Source organism: Hyalella azteca, unplaced genomic scaffold (assembly GCF_000764305.2).
Source record: "Hyalella azteca isolate HAZT.00-mixed unplaced genomic scaffold, Hazt_2.0.2 contig7257, whole genome shotgun sequence".
NCBI classification, from domain to species: Eukaryota; Metazoa; Arthropoda; class Malacostraca; order Amphipoda; family Hyalellidae; genus Hyalella; species Hyalella azteca.
Window position 1 is genome coordinate 18,979 of NW_025937385.1, and position 14,345 is coordinate 33,323.

At 37.8% G+C, this 14,345-nt stretch overlaps 1 protein-coding gene across 1 annotated transcript; it reads left to right on the plus strand.

The window, feature by feature from the left end:
* Window positions 1-1,721: 1,721 nt before the first annotated feature.
* On the plus strand, window positions 1,722-14,278 carry LOC108672962. The gene is made up of 14 exons (XM_018160730.1): window positions 1,722-1,941; window positions 2,102-2,201; window positions 3,054-3,149; window positions 3,468-3,534; window positions 3,779-4,081; window positions 4,866-4,915; window positions 5,791-5,963; window positions 7,685-7,787; window positions 8,162-8,298; window positions 8,614-8,856; window positions 9,508-9,629; window positions 12,562-12,655; window positions 12,891-13,085; window positions 14,079-14,278. The coding sequence occupies exons 1-14, from the start codon at window positions 1,722-1,724 to the stop codon at window positions 14,276-14,278; spliced, it is 2,103 nt and encodes a 700-aa protein (XP_018016219.1).
* The last annotated feature ends 67 nt before the right edge of the window (window positions 14,279-14,345 follow it).

Sequence of the window (14,345 nt, forward strand, 5' to 3'; positions counted from 1 at the left end):
GCATTCATTGTAGACTTATTTTCCTTGCTGTGCAGGCGACGCGCTGTGGCACAGCCTGGGTGTGGACTTCCTATTGGGTTGGTGGACTCCGTGGATCGCCAACAACGACACTTCGACGTGTCAACTCATCAAAGAAAAAAAAGGGGTCAGTTATTTCAACTTGCCTGAGCGCATGTTTAAACTTCTGAATGACTTGGTTTATAAGAACATGGGTTACTTGCGTTATTTTTTTCTCACGGCCACTAATTGAAAATGAGGCCACAAATTGAATTTGAGCAATAGTAAAAGCTTTTGTTCATGTTCATATGCTACCGAATATATTTTTGGGCCTTTGGAAAAAATTCTACGTTACTTTTCGCCGATGCTTGTTTCTTATTTTGCACCATTTAAGAGGTACTCCAGAAATTGAGAAAGCAATGTAGACTTTTCTTAAACTATAGGTAGAATGTCACATTTGCTTATCAATTTGCTGAACACGTTTCTCGGACACTATTATGTCCGAGAGTAAAGCCAAATCTATCGCAACTACTTCACCCAAATCCTCGCTCCCATCGCGCTTCCAGTACTCCCAAATTCTAACTTGTCTTCACATTCCTTCATTTTTCCCTGAATTTTTCATAAGTTGAATTTTTACGACAATTTATTCTAGAATTCGTATTCATATATCTACAATCTAAGTTTAAATTTTGCTTCCAATTTAATGAAAAAATTTTTTTTTGGCCCAAGAATTTTTCATTATGCAATTTTCTTGCATAACACAATTAGGTACTTGTTAGCTTTTCAATCCATAGAGATTACGTTATTTTCAATAGTCCTGTTTCGCAATGATCTATTCCGATCTATTTACTAGCCAAATTTTATATCTTTATTTCATACCGTCAATCCGTAAATAATTAGTACAGATCGTCTTGACGTTATCTTTTCTAATTTTACGCTATTCGTCGTTATATTTCTCTAATTTTTTATATCTAAAGATATGAATTTCTATGTTCTTCTTAATCATATCAATCTAAAACGATTACTATTGTCCATCTAATTTTCATGTTTATTGGCGTGCCACAGGGGAGCTACAATTGGGGAATGAGGATCAATCGATGTCTATTAAGTACATCAGGGACTTTCAAATGATATCACGCATGATAATTTGAACAATTGATTTTATATCACTTAAAATTTAATTACTGAAGTTGAATTTTTTTAGTCAGAGCATAGGAATGAAGCTCACATTTTATCTTGTTACATTTTCGTCACACAGTGACTCGTAGCGCTGGAAATAATAAAGATGGCAGGATCCGAGCCCAGAACTTAGGGTAAGTTGCATATTATTAATATTCGTTCCATAGAAGCATGATCGTTTTTACTGTTTGATTCTCACAGTCATACCTGAAACCAGTGATCCCACAGTCTACCACACAATGCCGCCTAATATGGGGATCTGCTCCTGATATTCGGACGGCTAAGATATACATTCGACCGAAATCCATCGACGAAAGTAAGTTGCAGCCAAACAAGATGCAGGCGAGACATGAGTACAAGATCTGAATATCATATGAACTTTATATTTTACCTTGGATTCTCGGTTCATCAACGAAAAATTTGCTCTGAGAATTTATGCTCTTAAAAGACATAAAGTACAAGTACATATAATGCCGCGGAAATAACCGTCGGTGCCCGCTAATTTTTACCGCTTCGCTTACTCGACAGGCACCAGCTGCCCACTCATGCTAAATGGCGACGTTGACTCATCTTCGTGGAACGCCACCACATCGGTACAGAACTTCCCGCACGATCGCCTGCCGGGGGCGAATCTTTCTTACAAGTGCCTGGGGGAGTTCTACATGGAGGGAAACGTCTTTGAAGACCGAACATTTCAGGGAAATGTGACATGCCTGAGCGGAAACCCCCCGCGGTGGGACAGAAACGTCACCTTACCTTGCAGCTGTGAGTGCACGATGCTTGGTCATCATTGGCACGCTATGTGTGGCGAGAGGGACGTGTAATATCGGGAAACCTGATAATCGGCGGAGTATCCTAATTACATAATGATTTATAATCCTATTCTATTAATGTCCTTCATTGTATGAATTCACTCTTCCTTCAGTTGGGTGTACGGACGACTACGTAGAGAGCACAACAGCCGATGAATGCTACAAGTTCATGGAAGATCCTAAGGCGACCAGCTTCCTCAACGCCGCCTACAGGTTGGTTCGGTTGTTGACAGAAACTAGCTTTCATCTTCAGTTTCTTGATAACGATTGCATAGAATTAATTTTTTATCTGGAATAGATAACAAGGCACTTCTGAGAATATTTATTTTCCATATTATATATTTATTTTATCAAAGTTACATTTCAGACGTTATGCAGCGAAGGACATTGAAAGCTCGATCAGAATGTAAGGTTTGGGTAAAAAGAAGACAGTAACATGCAGCATTTACAAAAATTTCCTCGCAAATCTGTTTTTACTCATAAAAGCGTAACTAACGGCAGTCTTTTTGCGTGCTTCAAGTGTTTTATCAGGTCGATCATTAGAGGAAGCATATTAAGCACATATATGACGTATAATTCAAATGAGTGGCACCAAGGGGCATAATTCTCTCCTTTTACTCAAATAATACTTCAAGGGATTATGGTAATTCATATTATTGATTGCATTTAGGTGTTGGAGTGTTGAATGATGCAATTGGAATTAGTATACTCGTAGCATGATTAATAATATAAACCATTAATCGCGACCTTTCAGTAGCTCATATCTTTTTTTTTCTTATATTCCCATTGTTTAATCCAATTGTCCAATTCAACATTGTCAAATTCAACCGAATAATGTATTTTGATTATATTGCAAAACATATATTTGAGTGTACCGAAAGTGAGGCATAATTTGTAACATAAATCGTTAGTATTTAAAATTTATATTTCAATCAAAATTGTCAGCCTCACAAACTATACCTAGAGAAAAATTACGACCATGAGATTCTCTTTTTCACTAAGTGTGTCTTTTGGATCACATCATTCATGCCTACATCACAGTTTTCCATGTATCTGTCATGACAGGTGCACGGCACAAGGAGCAAACTTGGTGCGATTAAGATCTGGCAACCTGAACCTCTCGATCTCCGAATCAGAATATTACACAGCCCATGGTAGCAGGTGTGGCTTATACCCTCTCATTGCATATTTTATGAAAGACTTCTCTGTTCCCGATCACTTGGTCCATTCTCTAGTTCAAACATAATAACGCCAAATTAGCGTCTAGTTGGATTTAAGCTCGAGCAACTTATTGCCAAATTTAAGCCGTAATTATATAATTTGTAATGTGGGATAGTGAATCAATTATTATACCGTAGTATGCATGGATTTATACCGTTTCTACTAGTACACTGTAAATGTTACTGTAAATGTGGATCAATGATTAAACTGTAGTATGGATTTACACCGTTACTAAGCGACGATTTTTTTATCCACCAGATACAAATTCGACAACCCTTCAAATCCATCAAATGAACATGATTGCTGGTCATCATCGACAAGCAATGTGCGTTATAAATAAACCGTCGTTCGTTAAATGCGTTTGATATAGAATTTGAACAGATTGTTAGTAGTATGGTTGAGGTCGAAATTGTAACCTGTATTGTACAGCTTAGCTAAATGGAAGCTCGGTCGCTGTGATATCTATACTCAAGAACTGCAATAATTTAAAATTTTAGCTATACTTTTCTGCAAATATATTGAATGTTCCAAAGAAAAGTTTAAATAGAGTTATATTATCTTATTGTCAGGGAGACGGCAGACCAAACGGATGTATCATCTTGAAGAACAAGACCCAACTGAGCTGCTCAAATTGCTGGTCTAACATAGGATACGCTTGCATGAAACCCGCGGTGTGTCCTACGAAGTACGTCCGCGCTGGGACAGGCGGCAGCTGCTATTATATAAGAGACAGGAATATTGCAGCAGACGTCACCTACGGATACTTTTTATCCGAGCTTGCCAGTCTTCAGCAGAACTGCAGTGCGACAGGAGGAGCTCTAGCGCGGCCTACGTCTCTCAGCGACCTGGAGAGTCTCGTTAAGTTTATTCAGGTGCGCACGATTCTGCCTATTAAACGTTGTTTACGTGGTGCGTGTGATGCGTGCAGGGAGTGTGGTGTGTGCAGGAAGTGTGATGTGTGCAGGAAGTGTGGTGTGTGCAGGGAGTGTGGTGTGTGCAGGAAGTGTGGTGTGTGCAGGGAGTGTGGTGTGTGCAGGGAGTGTGGTTTGTGCAGGGAGTGTGGTGTGTGCAGGGAGTGTGATGTATATGAATGTGCGTGTGGTTTGCGTAGCTGCGTAAATTGGTATGGAAGAAAGTGCTTGTGGTACTACAAGTCCTGATCGTAGAAGAAATATATTTAAAGGAAATATTACAATATTAATTAGTTAAAAGGTATAGTATATTCTAAGGTAATGATGTCTTCTGAAGAATGGATATGTATTATTTGCAAAATTGAGAATATAAGCGCGTCTGAACTCCAGCAGTTGAAATACGAAACAAGAGAATGTATGCAACCTAATTTTATTATTCATGGATACACACATAATTATAATTAACATAAAATTATTCACATAATCAGTTATTTTTATATGATTAATGAATGGATAAATGTAAAATTAGCGCCATTGCCTGCGTTTTTAACAACCAGGATCCCTTGTTTCATAAAAAATGTTATCCAATATGATCAAAGTAGGAAGTTTTTGCCGTGTGCATAACGATATTCCAGATATCATTGTAAAAGTTATGGATGCTTTAAATATCAATAATGGAAAATTAATGCTATCAGTTAGATTTATCCTTTCGCATGCTACAATTGAAACGGATTTATATTTCCAGAAACAAGATGGACCTTATCCAATGAATGTGGTGCTGGGACTAGCGTCAAGGTGAGTAAAATCTGTGTACATGTGGGCCTTTCAAAATAAGAAGTATTATATTTAAATGTATATTTTTAAAAAATTACGTATTAATTAATTACTTACTACTTTACTTAATACTTATTACTTTGAATCAGGCCTATAATAGTGTCCAGAGTTTGCTGGAAAACTTCTATGTATACGATGCAATTTTAAAAATGACTTAATTATAAACGTTCGGGCCATCGGCCATCCAAACATTTCCTCAAAAGTTATGAATGTTATGAAATAAGAACTAGACTATAGTATGTTCTAGGTTCACTATTTGGAATGAGAAATAAATCAACACAATCATACAGTAGCTCAATATTTTCAAGCTTCTAAAATTGCTCACATTCTTTTCATTGAAATTTAGGAAATAATATAGTTAGGCACTCGTAATCTTGTGGATGATTTTGAAAACGAATTAAAATATTGAATTGACATCGAATGCAGCCATGAAAATAACTGAACACAATAAATTTCTCATTACACGCGCGTCTGTGCACGATAATTCCGTAGATAGCTCTAGATAAATAATGTCTGCGATTTGATAGCATCCTTATCGTGGTTGATCTGATATGAACCGTGAGAAGGATAATCGTCTATATACAGCCATCATAATAATTATATCCTAAATTTTTGGCAATTAACACTTTAAGGAGGAGAGACCAAAACGTTATAGAATGTATTCACTAGGTCGTGTACGTTCTAACTGTAGTAAATGCTATACCAACCCAGGGAGAAGCTGCACCTCGTTAGATAATATTATTTGTCTACGTCACTTACCACGAAGGTCATCAGGGAATTACCTTTAAACGATGAACTGCTTTGACCTGTGTCGTCTAACCTGCTGTTCATTATAGTGTGGATGACAATTGGTCCTTCGATGCCTTCCCTCGTGATGCTGCCCTGGAGTCGCTGTTCAAAGCCTCCGCATGGGGCGTCGCGGTGCTCCAAGTTAACCAAACAAGCTACAATTTCTCCACTGGACCAACCACCATCCACAAATATGTCTGCATGTGGCCAGGACACCTCAGTAAGCCCATAACTTTTGCATCTTTACGTGCATGTCTGTAATAGTAAATGAAATGTTATGTAAATTTATTAAATATATAAAATTTATTTTTATAAATCATTAATCATTCTCGTTAGTAGGCAAAACATATCAGAGATGTGTTCGTGCCAACTACCAACGCACGAACAAAAGAAAAGTTTTAGGATTATATTTTACCTCACACGGTTTCAGTGCTCAAAGTTCAATAGGAATATCAATAGCCGTTTAAAATGAACACCTTCCGTTACCTTCCTCCTAACGTGAATTGCATCCTGCACTTCCCTTTTTAGCGCATTTTCTCATTCATGGAAAAGTTCACTATTGTTCTCGCCATGTCCGTCCGTCCGTCTGTCTGTCTGTCTGTCTGTCCGTCTGTCCGTCTGTCTGTCCGTCCGTCCGTGACTTCAAGTTTTCGTCGACGAGAAAATGCGCTCTCTGTCACTCACTGCAGTGAGTGCTGAGTTATATTTTTTGTGAGGTACACACATCTAGGTACTATCAATGGTGTCCATTTTCATCGCCAATAAAGGCATTTTCGACATTATACCCATACGAAAAATACACAAACAATGTAGCCCCCTCACTATAAATGCAGCCATCCAACTACAAGCGCGCAAAACCTGAACCATCATAGAAAATTTACATCCGACATCTCGTCAATGAGCTCACATTCATTCCAGACGCTTAAGAAAAGCTTCACTGACGCGTGTACCCAAACAACTACTCTCACACGCTTCCAAAACTCCTACACTGCGGTACATGTTGCACTATATCGTCAGTAGCAAATATTCGCGTCCATGAGCAGTTGTCCAGAGAGCGGTTCCCGACTGTCTCACCGAGAGCGACTCACAATAAAGAATATCTAGACCAAAGAACTACGTAGCATAAACCCAACCTTCCCGCCCTACGTCCTTGAGTACCGAGCGACTCACTCGTCACCTCAATCACTCAATCATCACTTTTAATTAAATAATTAATTAATTAACATTTATAAACTATTTTCTACACTCGTATTTTATCGCAATTTATTATTGAATATATGAAAAACGTTCACGTTTAGTGTGCGTGCGACGTGAAGTTTTTTCATGATCAATATAGCTCGAACAGAACCGTATTTTGGAGCAGAAGTGCCTGCTTCTGCTTACTGCCGGCGCTTCTCTTATACCATATAGTTTGAGACATAACGGTTTTGCAGCATAGGTTCACATTTTTCATAATTATTTTAGTTTAATATCGTTTTGCTGTTCTAATAAAATTTTTTTGTCTGTTCTTAGAGTGTAAAATAAATGTCAGATTTACGCCTGAGGGTTTTTGAAGACTTGGCAGAATGGGAGGTCCCATTTGTTAAGTTGACATGTGTTTTTTTTTACGCCAGAAGTTGATTTGTAAGTAGGAATTTGTTGCTATATTCTGGATTCGATCAGAATCGAATATTTTGCTGACAATTTTTGATTCTCTGTAAGTATATTTCTATTTGTGTGTGGAATATGTATCCCTCCGCTTAACAAAAGAAAGGAGAGAGCAATTTATTGTCTAGTTGTTCCTGTCTGGCTAGTTTTAGTTAGCTCTTACAATTCTGGCCAAGACAAAAACAGTTGTCCAGACTTTTATTAGAAGAGTATAATCACCGGATTTCCTTAATTTGTACGATGTAATTTTATTTTGTAGGCACGACTTTGAGCTGAAAAAGATTTTTTTAACAGGATGCGATAGTGACCCACCTCCTGCTACTCAAAACATGACGCGGGATATCAACACGGAAAAAGGAGAATTTCTTAAAGCTACCGGAAACTCCGCTGTTTACAAGTGGGTCCCGAAGCGTCATGTCGAAACATGTTCACGCTATAATTGAAATAATAATGAGCTACTGAGGCTTTTTTTTCACGGGATGAACTCAGTCTCACTTGTTGTTAGGTGCTCTCTAATAACTGTTTCATGATTAAGATACATTACTTATGCACGACTAAGCATCTAAGACTAAGCATATTTTACTTTTAAACGGCCAAGTCACGTTATTTTTCGATCCATTCCTAGTCACTATTAAGCTTTTAAAGCAACAATATAATTCACTGTGCGATATCGCAATAATTTAAAATTATTCCCACCGCATTGACAGTAAAGTAAGCGGTCTACGAGAGCATATGATTAATTGGACAAATTAATTTTCGAATTTGTGTCAGATGCTTCCCGGGATACTTCATCAACGGCAACACAAGCAACCCTGTCCGCCAGAGGTATTGGTGCGTGGGTAACGCAGGGAACTGGCGGTACGACAGCACTAAGTACACGGAACTGCAGAACTGCTCCAAAGTTCCTGGTAACTACGAGAATTTCACTCCTAAATAAGAGCGCCACTGACTAAATTGATGTTATTGTTTTTTCGATGACATTTAGCACCCCAGTTTGAAGATCTGAATTATATGCAGTTGTACGTGAGCAACCTGATATGTTCAGAAATAATTTTTTTTGGAGACCACATTAAACTGTGCGGACAGATAATCCTTGATTTAAGTCAGGTCAGGCCATGTATTCATGAGTGGAAGTTAATTCATAATAATCAATGATCAAACAATAATTATGGTTTGGATCTAGAAGTATGTAACGATCTTTGCGCTAAATTGTTGTTGACCAGTCTGTCAGTCGCTGGTGGAGGCTGAGCGTACAAACTTCACTGCTGCCGGTATCAGCGCAGCTAACGTAACAATGGACGACCCGGAATACGTGAACGGCACCATGAACTACACGTGCCCATATGGCGCAAGCACCAGCAGTGGAAAGCGATTCCAGTCAAGGAAGTGCATAATTGTGAATCCCAAGGCCGTTGACGTTGCGCAGAACTTCACTTTGACGGGAGACCCCTTTGAGCCCTGTGCCCGTAAGTAGAACGTGAATAACGTACCGAAAAAAATACAGTTACGTATACTAAAAATGTTATAGATGTCTGCTGTAGAGCTGGTAAATTTGTTGAGATTTCAAGTTACTAAAAAGTAAGATAAATTTATCCATCAATTTTAGCATGTCGAATTTTCACCCCCAACATTTGAATATTTTCCTGTCACAGTCCTCCAGTGTTAAATAAAATAAATAAGGTTCCCATGTCTAAAGACTTCTCAGATACGATGGAATAACTGCTCTGCTAGAATGTTAAACATGTTTTGAGGAACTCGTCGCAAATTTACACTTATTTCACCCTAGAAAAAACATAGCGTCGGTGTATCTTTCCCCAATAGAATCAACCAAGCCGTTTAATAGTGTTCCCTCAGATTTTGTTAGAGGTGTAAAGTCTCTAATATCCTATCGTATCTTACAATATTCAAGAAAACAGCTTTGATGACAGTTATGAATGAGCTTCAGATAGTGCACCGGTTACTGTAAGTTAACCTTGACTCACCTGAACATGAAATTCGAATTGTGTTTGTACTTTGAATTTGAACAAAACAAACGAATGAATTGACCCAAAAAATCCCCACTTGCGCTCTGATTTTTATGTGATCAGTAAGTGAGAGCTAATCGTTTTGATGTACAGCATGCAAGGCTACACCTCCCTGCCCGGGCTCGAACATGACATGGGACAAGAACTTCACCAACGCCATCGTCGGCACCGTCGTCAACTATAACTGCTCACCAGACTACTTCTACGGCACAGATGTAAATAGTTTAGTAATATATATTTCAATGGGTACTATTTTACAACACTTCTCTTTAACTTCACTTCTTGTTTGTCTGTCTGTATGTTTGTCTGTCTGTCTGCTACAAATCTTATAATCGAAATTAAACACACTTCTACTATCCTATCGATCTGAAATTTTGCACACTTGCATAAAGTTGGAGACAATGCAAGATTCAAATGACAAAATAAATGATTTTAGAAATTACAATTTCTTTTCGATATTAAAAAAATTGAAAAAAATAATTTTGTCAGCTACAAATCTTATAACTGATATTTGACACACTTTGACCTGTCCAATTGATCTGAAATTCTGCACACTTGTTTGAAGTCGGAGGCAATGCATGAATCAATAGACAGAAAATATAATTTTGAAAAAAAATAATAAAAACTATTTTTTTAATATCGGAAAATAAAATGAGAAATTCATTTTACATCTTTAACATTGGAGACACTGGATTCTTTAGAAGTGTTGTTTTTAAAAAGTAATTTTTAAATGTATATTATTTACAACACTTCTCTTTATCTGCACTTCTTGTCTGTTTGATTGTTTGTCTGTCTGCTACAAATCTTGTAATCGAAATTTAATACACTTCTACTTATCCTAGCGATCTGAAATTTTGCACACTTGTGTAAGGTTGGATGCAATGCATGAATCAAATTTCAAAATAAATGATTTCAAAAATTGAAAATTTTTTTTCACTATTAAAAAATTGAAAAAATAATTTTGTCAGCTACAAATCTTATAATTGATATTTGACAACTTTTACCTGTCTAATTGAATGCGGTTATCAAGAAGTGCAAATAATTCCTAGAATAATGTGATATAAAAATCGTTTCGATTGTGCCTTAAGAAGATATTTTTTTGTATGGATTGTATGCATGCAAAATATTTTTCTGGCAGTGATATATTTTCGAATAAAATTGTAAGCAAACCATATGAACTTTCTTATTTTGGAAATTCACTATGATTAAAAAAATATAACTCAGTACTCACTGCAGTGAGTGACAGAGAGCGCATTTTCTCGTCGACGAAAACATGAGGTCACGGACAGGCGGACGGACAGACAGACGGACGGACGGACATGGCGAGTGCAATAGTGCATTTTTCCATAAATGAGAAAATGGCTAAAAAGGGCTGAATAATGTGCCAAAGTTTCGGCATTTATAATAAAATCAGTTATCGGAATGAAAATCAAACGGTTTCTCGGATGCAGAAAATATACCTTGACGATAATTGTCATTTCGCGCTTCTCAGGTCTGACGAACTGGCACAACCTGACAAAAACAGTAAGCAGCTCCGAAGCTGCTATCGTTATGCACGTAAGTTTCATAATTATTTTCAGATAATTTTGTTACAAATCGAGTGCAATGTGTCTCGATATTGTGGCATGTGATTTGCGAAATATATAAACTTTTGAAATACCTCCTTTTCTACCGTTTTCTTATAATTTCACGTTTTCTTTCATTTATTTAAAAAAATTCATTTGATCAAATTATTTTTTTTATTTTACTTTTTACGTATGTGTATGAAATTTCAGAAAGATCGGTTGATAAATGTAGAAGTTTTTCCGGGACCAAAACGGTCCCCTTAATCCAATTCTTGACGCAATAATTCCATTATTAGATCAAATTTATCAGATTGTCATAACTATTGCAAAGCTGTATGCAGTCACTGTATAACTTTTTAGCTGACTGCAAGTCACACAGTCAGCATCCAGCCTTTTTGGCGCATTTTCTCATTTATGGAAAAAATTCACTATTGTGCTCGCCATGTCCGTCTGTCCGTCCGTCCGTCTGCCTGTCCATCCGTGACATCACGTTTCCGTCGACAAAAAAATGCGCTCTCTGTCACTCACTGCAGTGAGTACTGGGTTATATTTTTTTACCAGGTGGAGCTCACCCTACGCGGAGGCGGATCCAGGATCGCTACGTACGACAACGTCACCATCGGTCCCAGCCCCGACTACAAGCTTCTGTTCATTGGCAATTACCACGGAGACGCTGGTATGCCAAATACAATAGTTTTAATTATATATTGTAAGAAAACGTTTAGATCTATCGGCAATTACCACGGAGAAGATACTTATACCGTTCGATGCGCAAGAAAACAACCTTTAAGATGAGACAAGAAACAGAAAAACTCAAAATTTTCAAATTTTAGCTAGGGCGGTCCCCTTAAAAAAATATTCATATATGTCTAATTTGGAAGGTTTGTGTTTTATGAATAACAGGGTCGAGAATAAATGCACAAGTACACCAAAACAATGGACAATATTCAAAGGATGTATTTCGCTTGTGATGTTAACAATTGCGTGTTGTATTAGTTTCGAATCTAATAATTTATGAAAATATTTGACATAGCACTGATGGCCTGCTCCATCACTGATGTAATTTTGAGTCTAGTAATTATCAAGACAATAAGCTTCGGTCGATTATTCCACCGAGTTTTTTAGTAGTAAGGTCCACGAATAGGAAATAATACTGGAATGCCTCCATGACCTGTAATTGAAGGCAAAATGATCTGGTTGCTCCATAACCCAAGCAAATCTTTTGTCATATGAAAATTTTGAATTTAAAATATTAAGATTTGAAAACTCCGCTTAACTACGCTACAAATCGTCAGATAATCGGTTGACCTGGGCCTATACTTTCAAAAAAAGTTTAGAGATCGTAAGTTCATCAGCCAATCATTGACGGGCTGTCAAGCAAAATCCACCAATCATAGACAAGAAAATAGAGCGTAAGTACTTACGTTCACTTAGCGAGTTTTGAAAGTATGGCCCCTGGGCACGCCAAACACTGTTATCCCAATGAATATGCCTTAACGCTACAAGTTAATATTATTCGTACGTTTAAGTTAACAATGGAAATTCTTGGCGACTATTCAGTAAAATGTGACTGAAACTCCAGGATAACATGGCTCTGCTCTCCGACGCCTCCGTGAGGTGCAACGAGTCTGGTCTTTGGCAAGAAAGTCCAAATTTTAAAACTGATTGCTTTCACCGTGAGTTTATTAATAATAATTTCAACGCAGCCATATTGTTTTCAGCCAAAATAGTTCCGTACTTCACTGAAAATAGATTATCAGATTGCCGAATAACTGACATTCATCTGGAATCAGTTCATTTCATGTATTCTGAATGAATCAGTTTGTCATAATACTTTATCAACCAGCCGGTTGTAGATTCCCAAAATGCCGTGTGGTGCGTAAACATTATCATTTATCTACGTACTTACAGGTTGCAACTGGGTGCTGGATAAATGGGATAATTCCCACTTTTCTGCATTTACAAATGATTACAAGTATTTTCCTAGCGACACTTTAGACGTCGTGTGCGACTTCGGCTACGAGTGGGCGCTCGACAAACGCAGCCAAACGATCAAGTGTAATGACCATGGATGGGATCTATCGCAGCTAAAGACTTGTGTCAGAGGTAACCAATTTGGCAGAATGTTTGTTCGATGTTAGAAAGTAAGGAATTTGGTCTCTGTGTTGATTTACAACAGTATAATATCAGTACAAAATATATTGTCATATATAAACATCGGAATTATAATCTCGAATTAAAACCGAAAGTAAAATTAGTCACGAAATTCCGGACTGGCAATAGCTAATTAGAGCGACGGGACCTGAACTGGTCTCTTATACACATCTAGATGTGTATAAGAGACAGGCCCATAACNCAATATTTCCAACACAGCCAGTTGGCGTATAAGCATAATTCGTAATAAATTTACTCAATATCTCATGTGAACATAAAAAATTGGATTCGCTGTCTACTTTTGAGAAACAATTTTTTGCGACAAAAATTTTCCATTGTTCTGCGGACAATTTATATCAGAAGCAGTGTGATACATGCCCAGTGGCTTCACTTTGGTTTGGAAAATTTGTGAACACCTTGCTCCTATCTGTCAGTTTTACTCGTACCTACAGAATTCATGCTAAATTTTCGCTAAATTTTCTTAACAGAACTTAATCTTAAATGCTAAGCACACAGAACGTTTCGTCTCAGAACGCTGAACGAACGCCAGAACGCCAAGCACAAGACATGGTTTCATCTTAATCTTGAATGACCTGCAATCCAAAAACACCTCACTATACGTTGGATAAATTACAGTGGTAAATACCTTCGTGCACTGTGCAGTTTGGGCAAACGGTTATCGGTGGCTCACAAGAGATTTGTCTGCTATGAGCCATAGATGTTTCAGACCCTACAAATCATCAATGATTCATCGATGACTCCCATCTATACTCGCCACTCTTTCGATTTATTGGTCTTTTATTGTCGATTTTCGGCAGATCTGGCCACCCACCGTTACGCCACCTATAATCTACTATCGCCACCTATTATCATCGGTGCTCCACCCTTAATTTTTATTTGGGTAGTCATATTCATCCTCGTGACTGCTAATTACGTCTTCGGCAGCTTGCGAGATCAATGACGTCAACATCACGAATGCTGTCTCGAACCACCAAGAGAATGCGTCATATACTAATGGGTCGATGCTCAACGTCAGCTGTAAAGATGGCTACGAGTGGAAGTTCAAGGAGCGAGTGCAGAATGTCACTTGCGCTGCGAGCGGCTGGGACACAACTAGATTCCAGCCTTGTTATTTAGGCAAGTAGTACAGCGCGCATGTTGCTGGGAGGAAATTTTGTATTTATTAAATTATATAACGATCGCAAACTCATA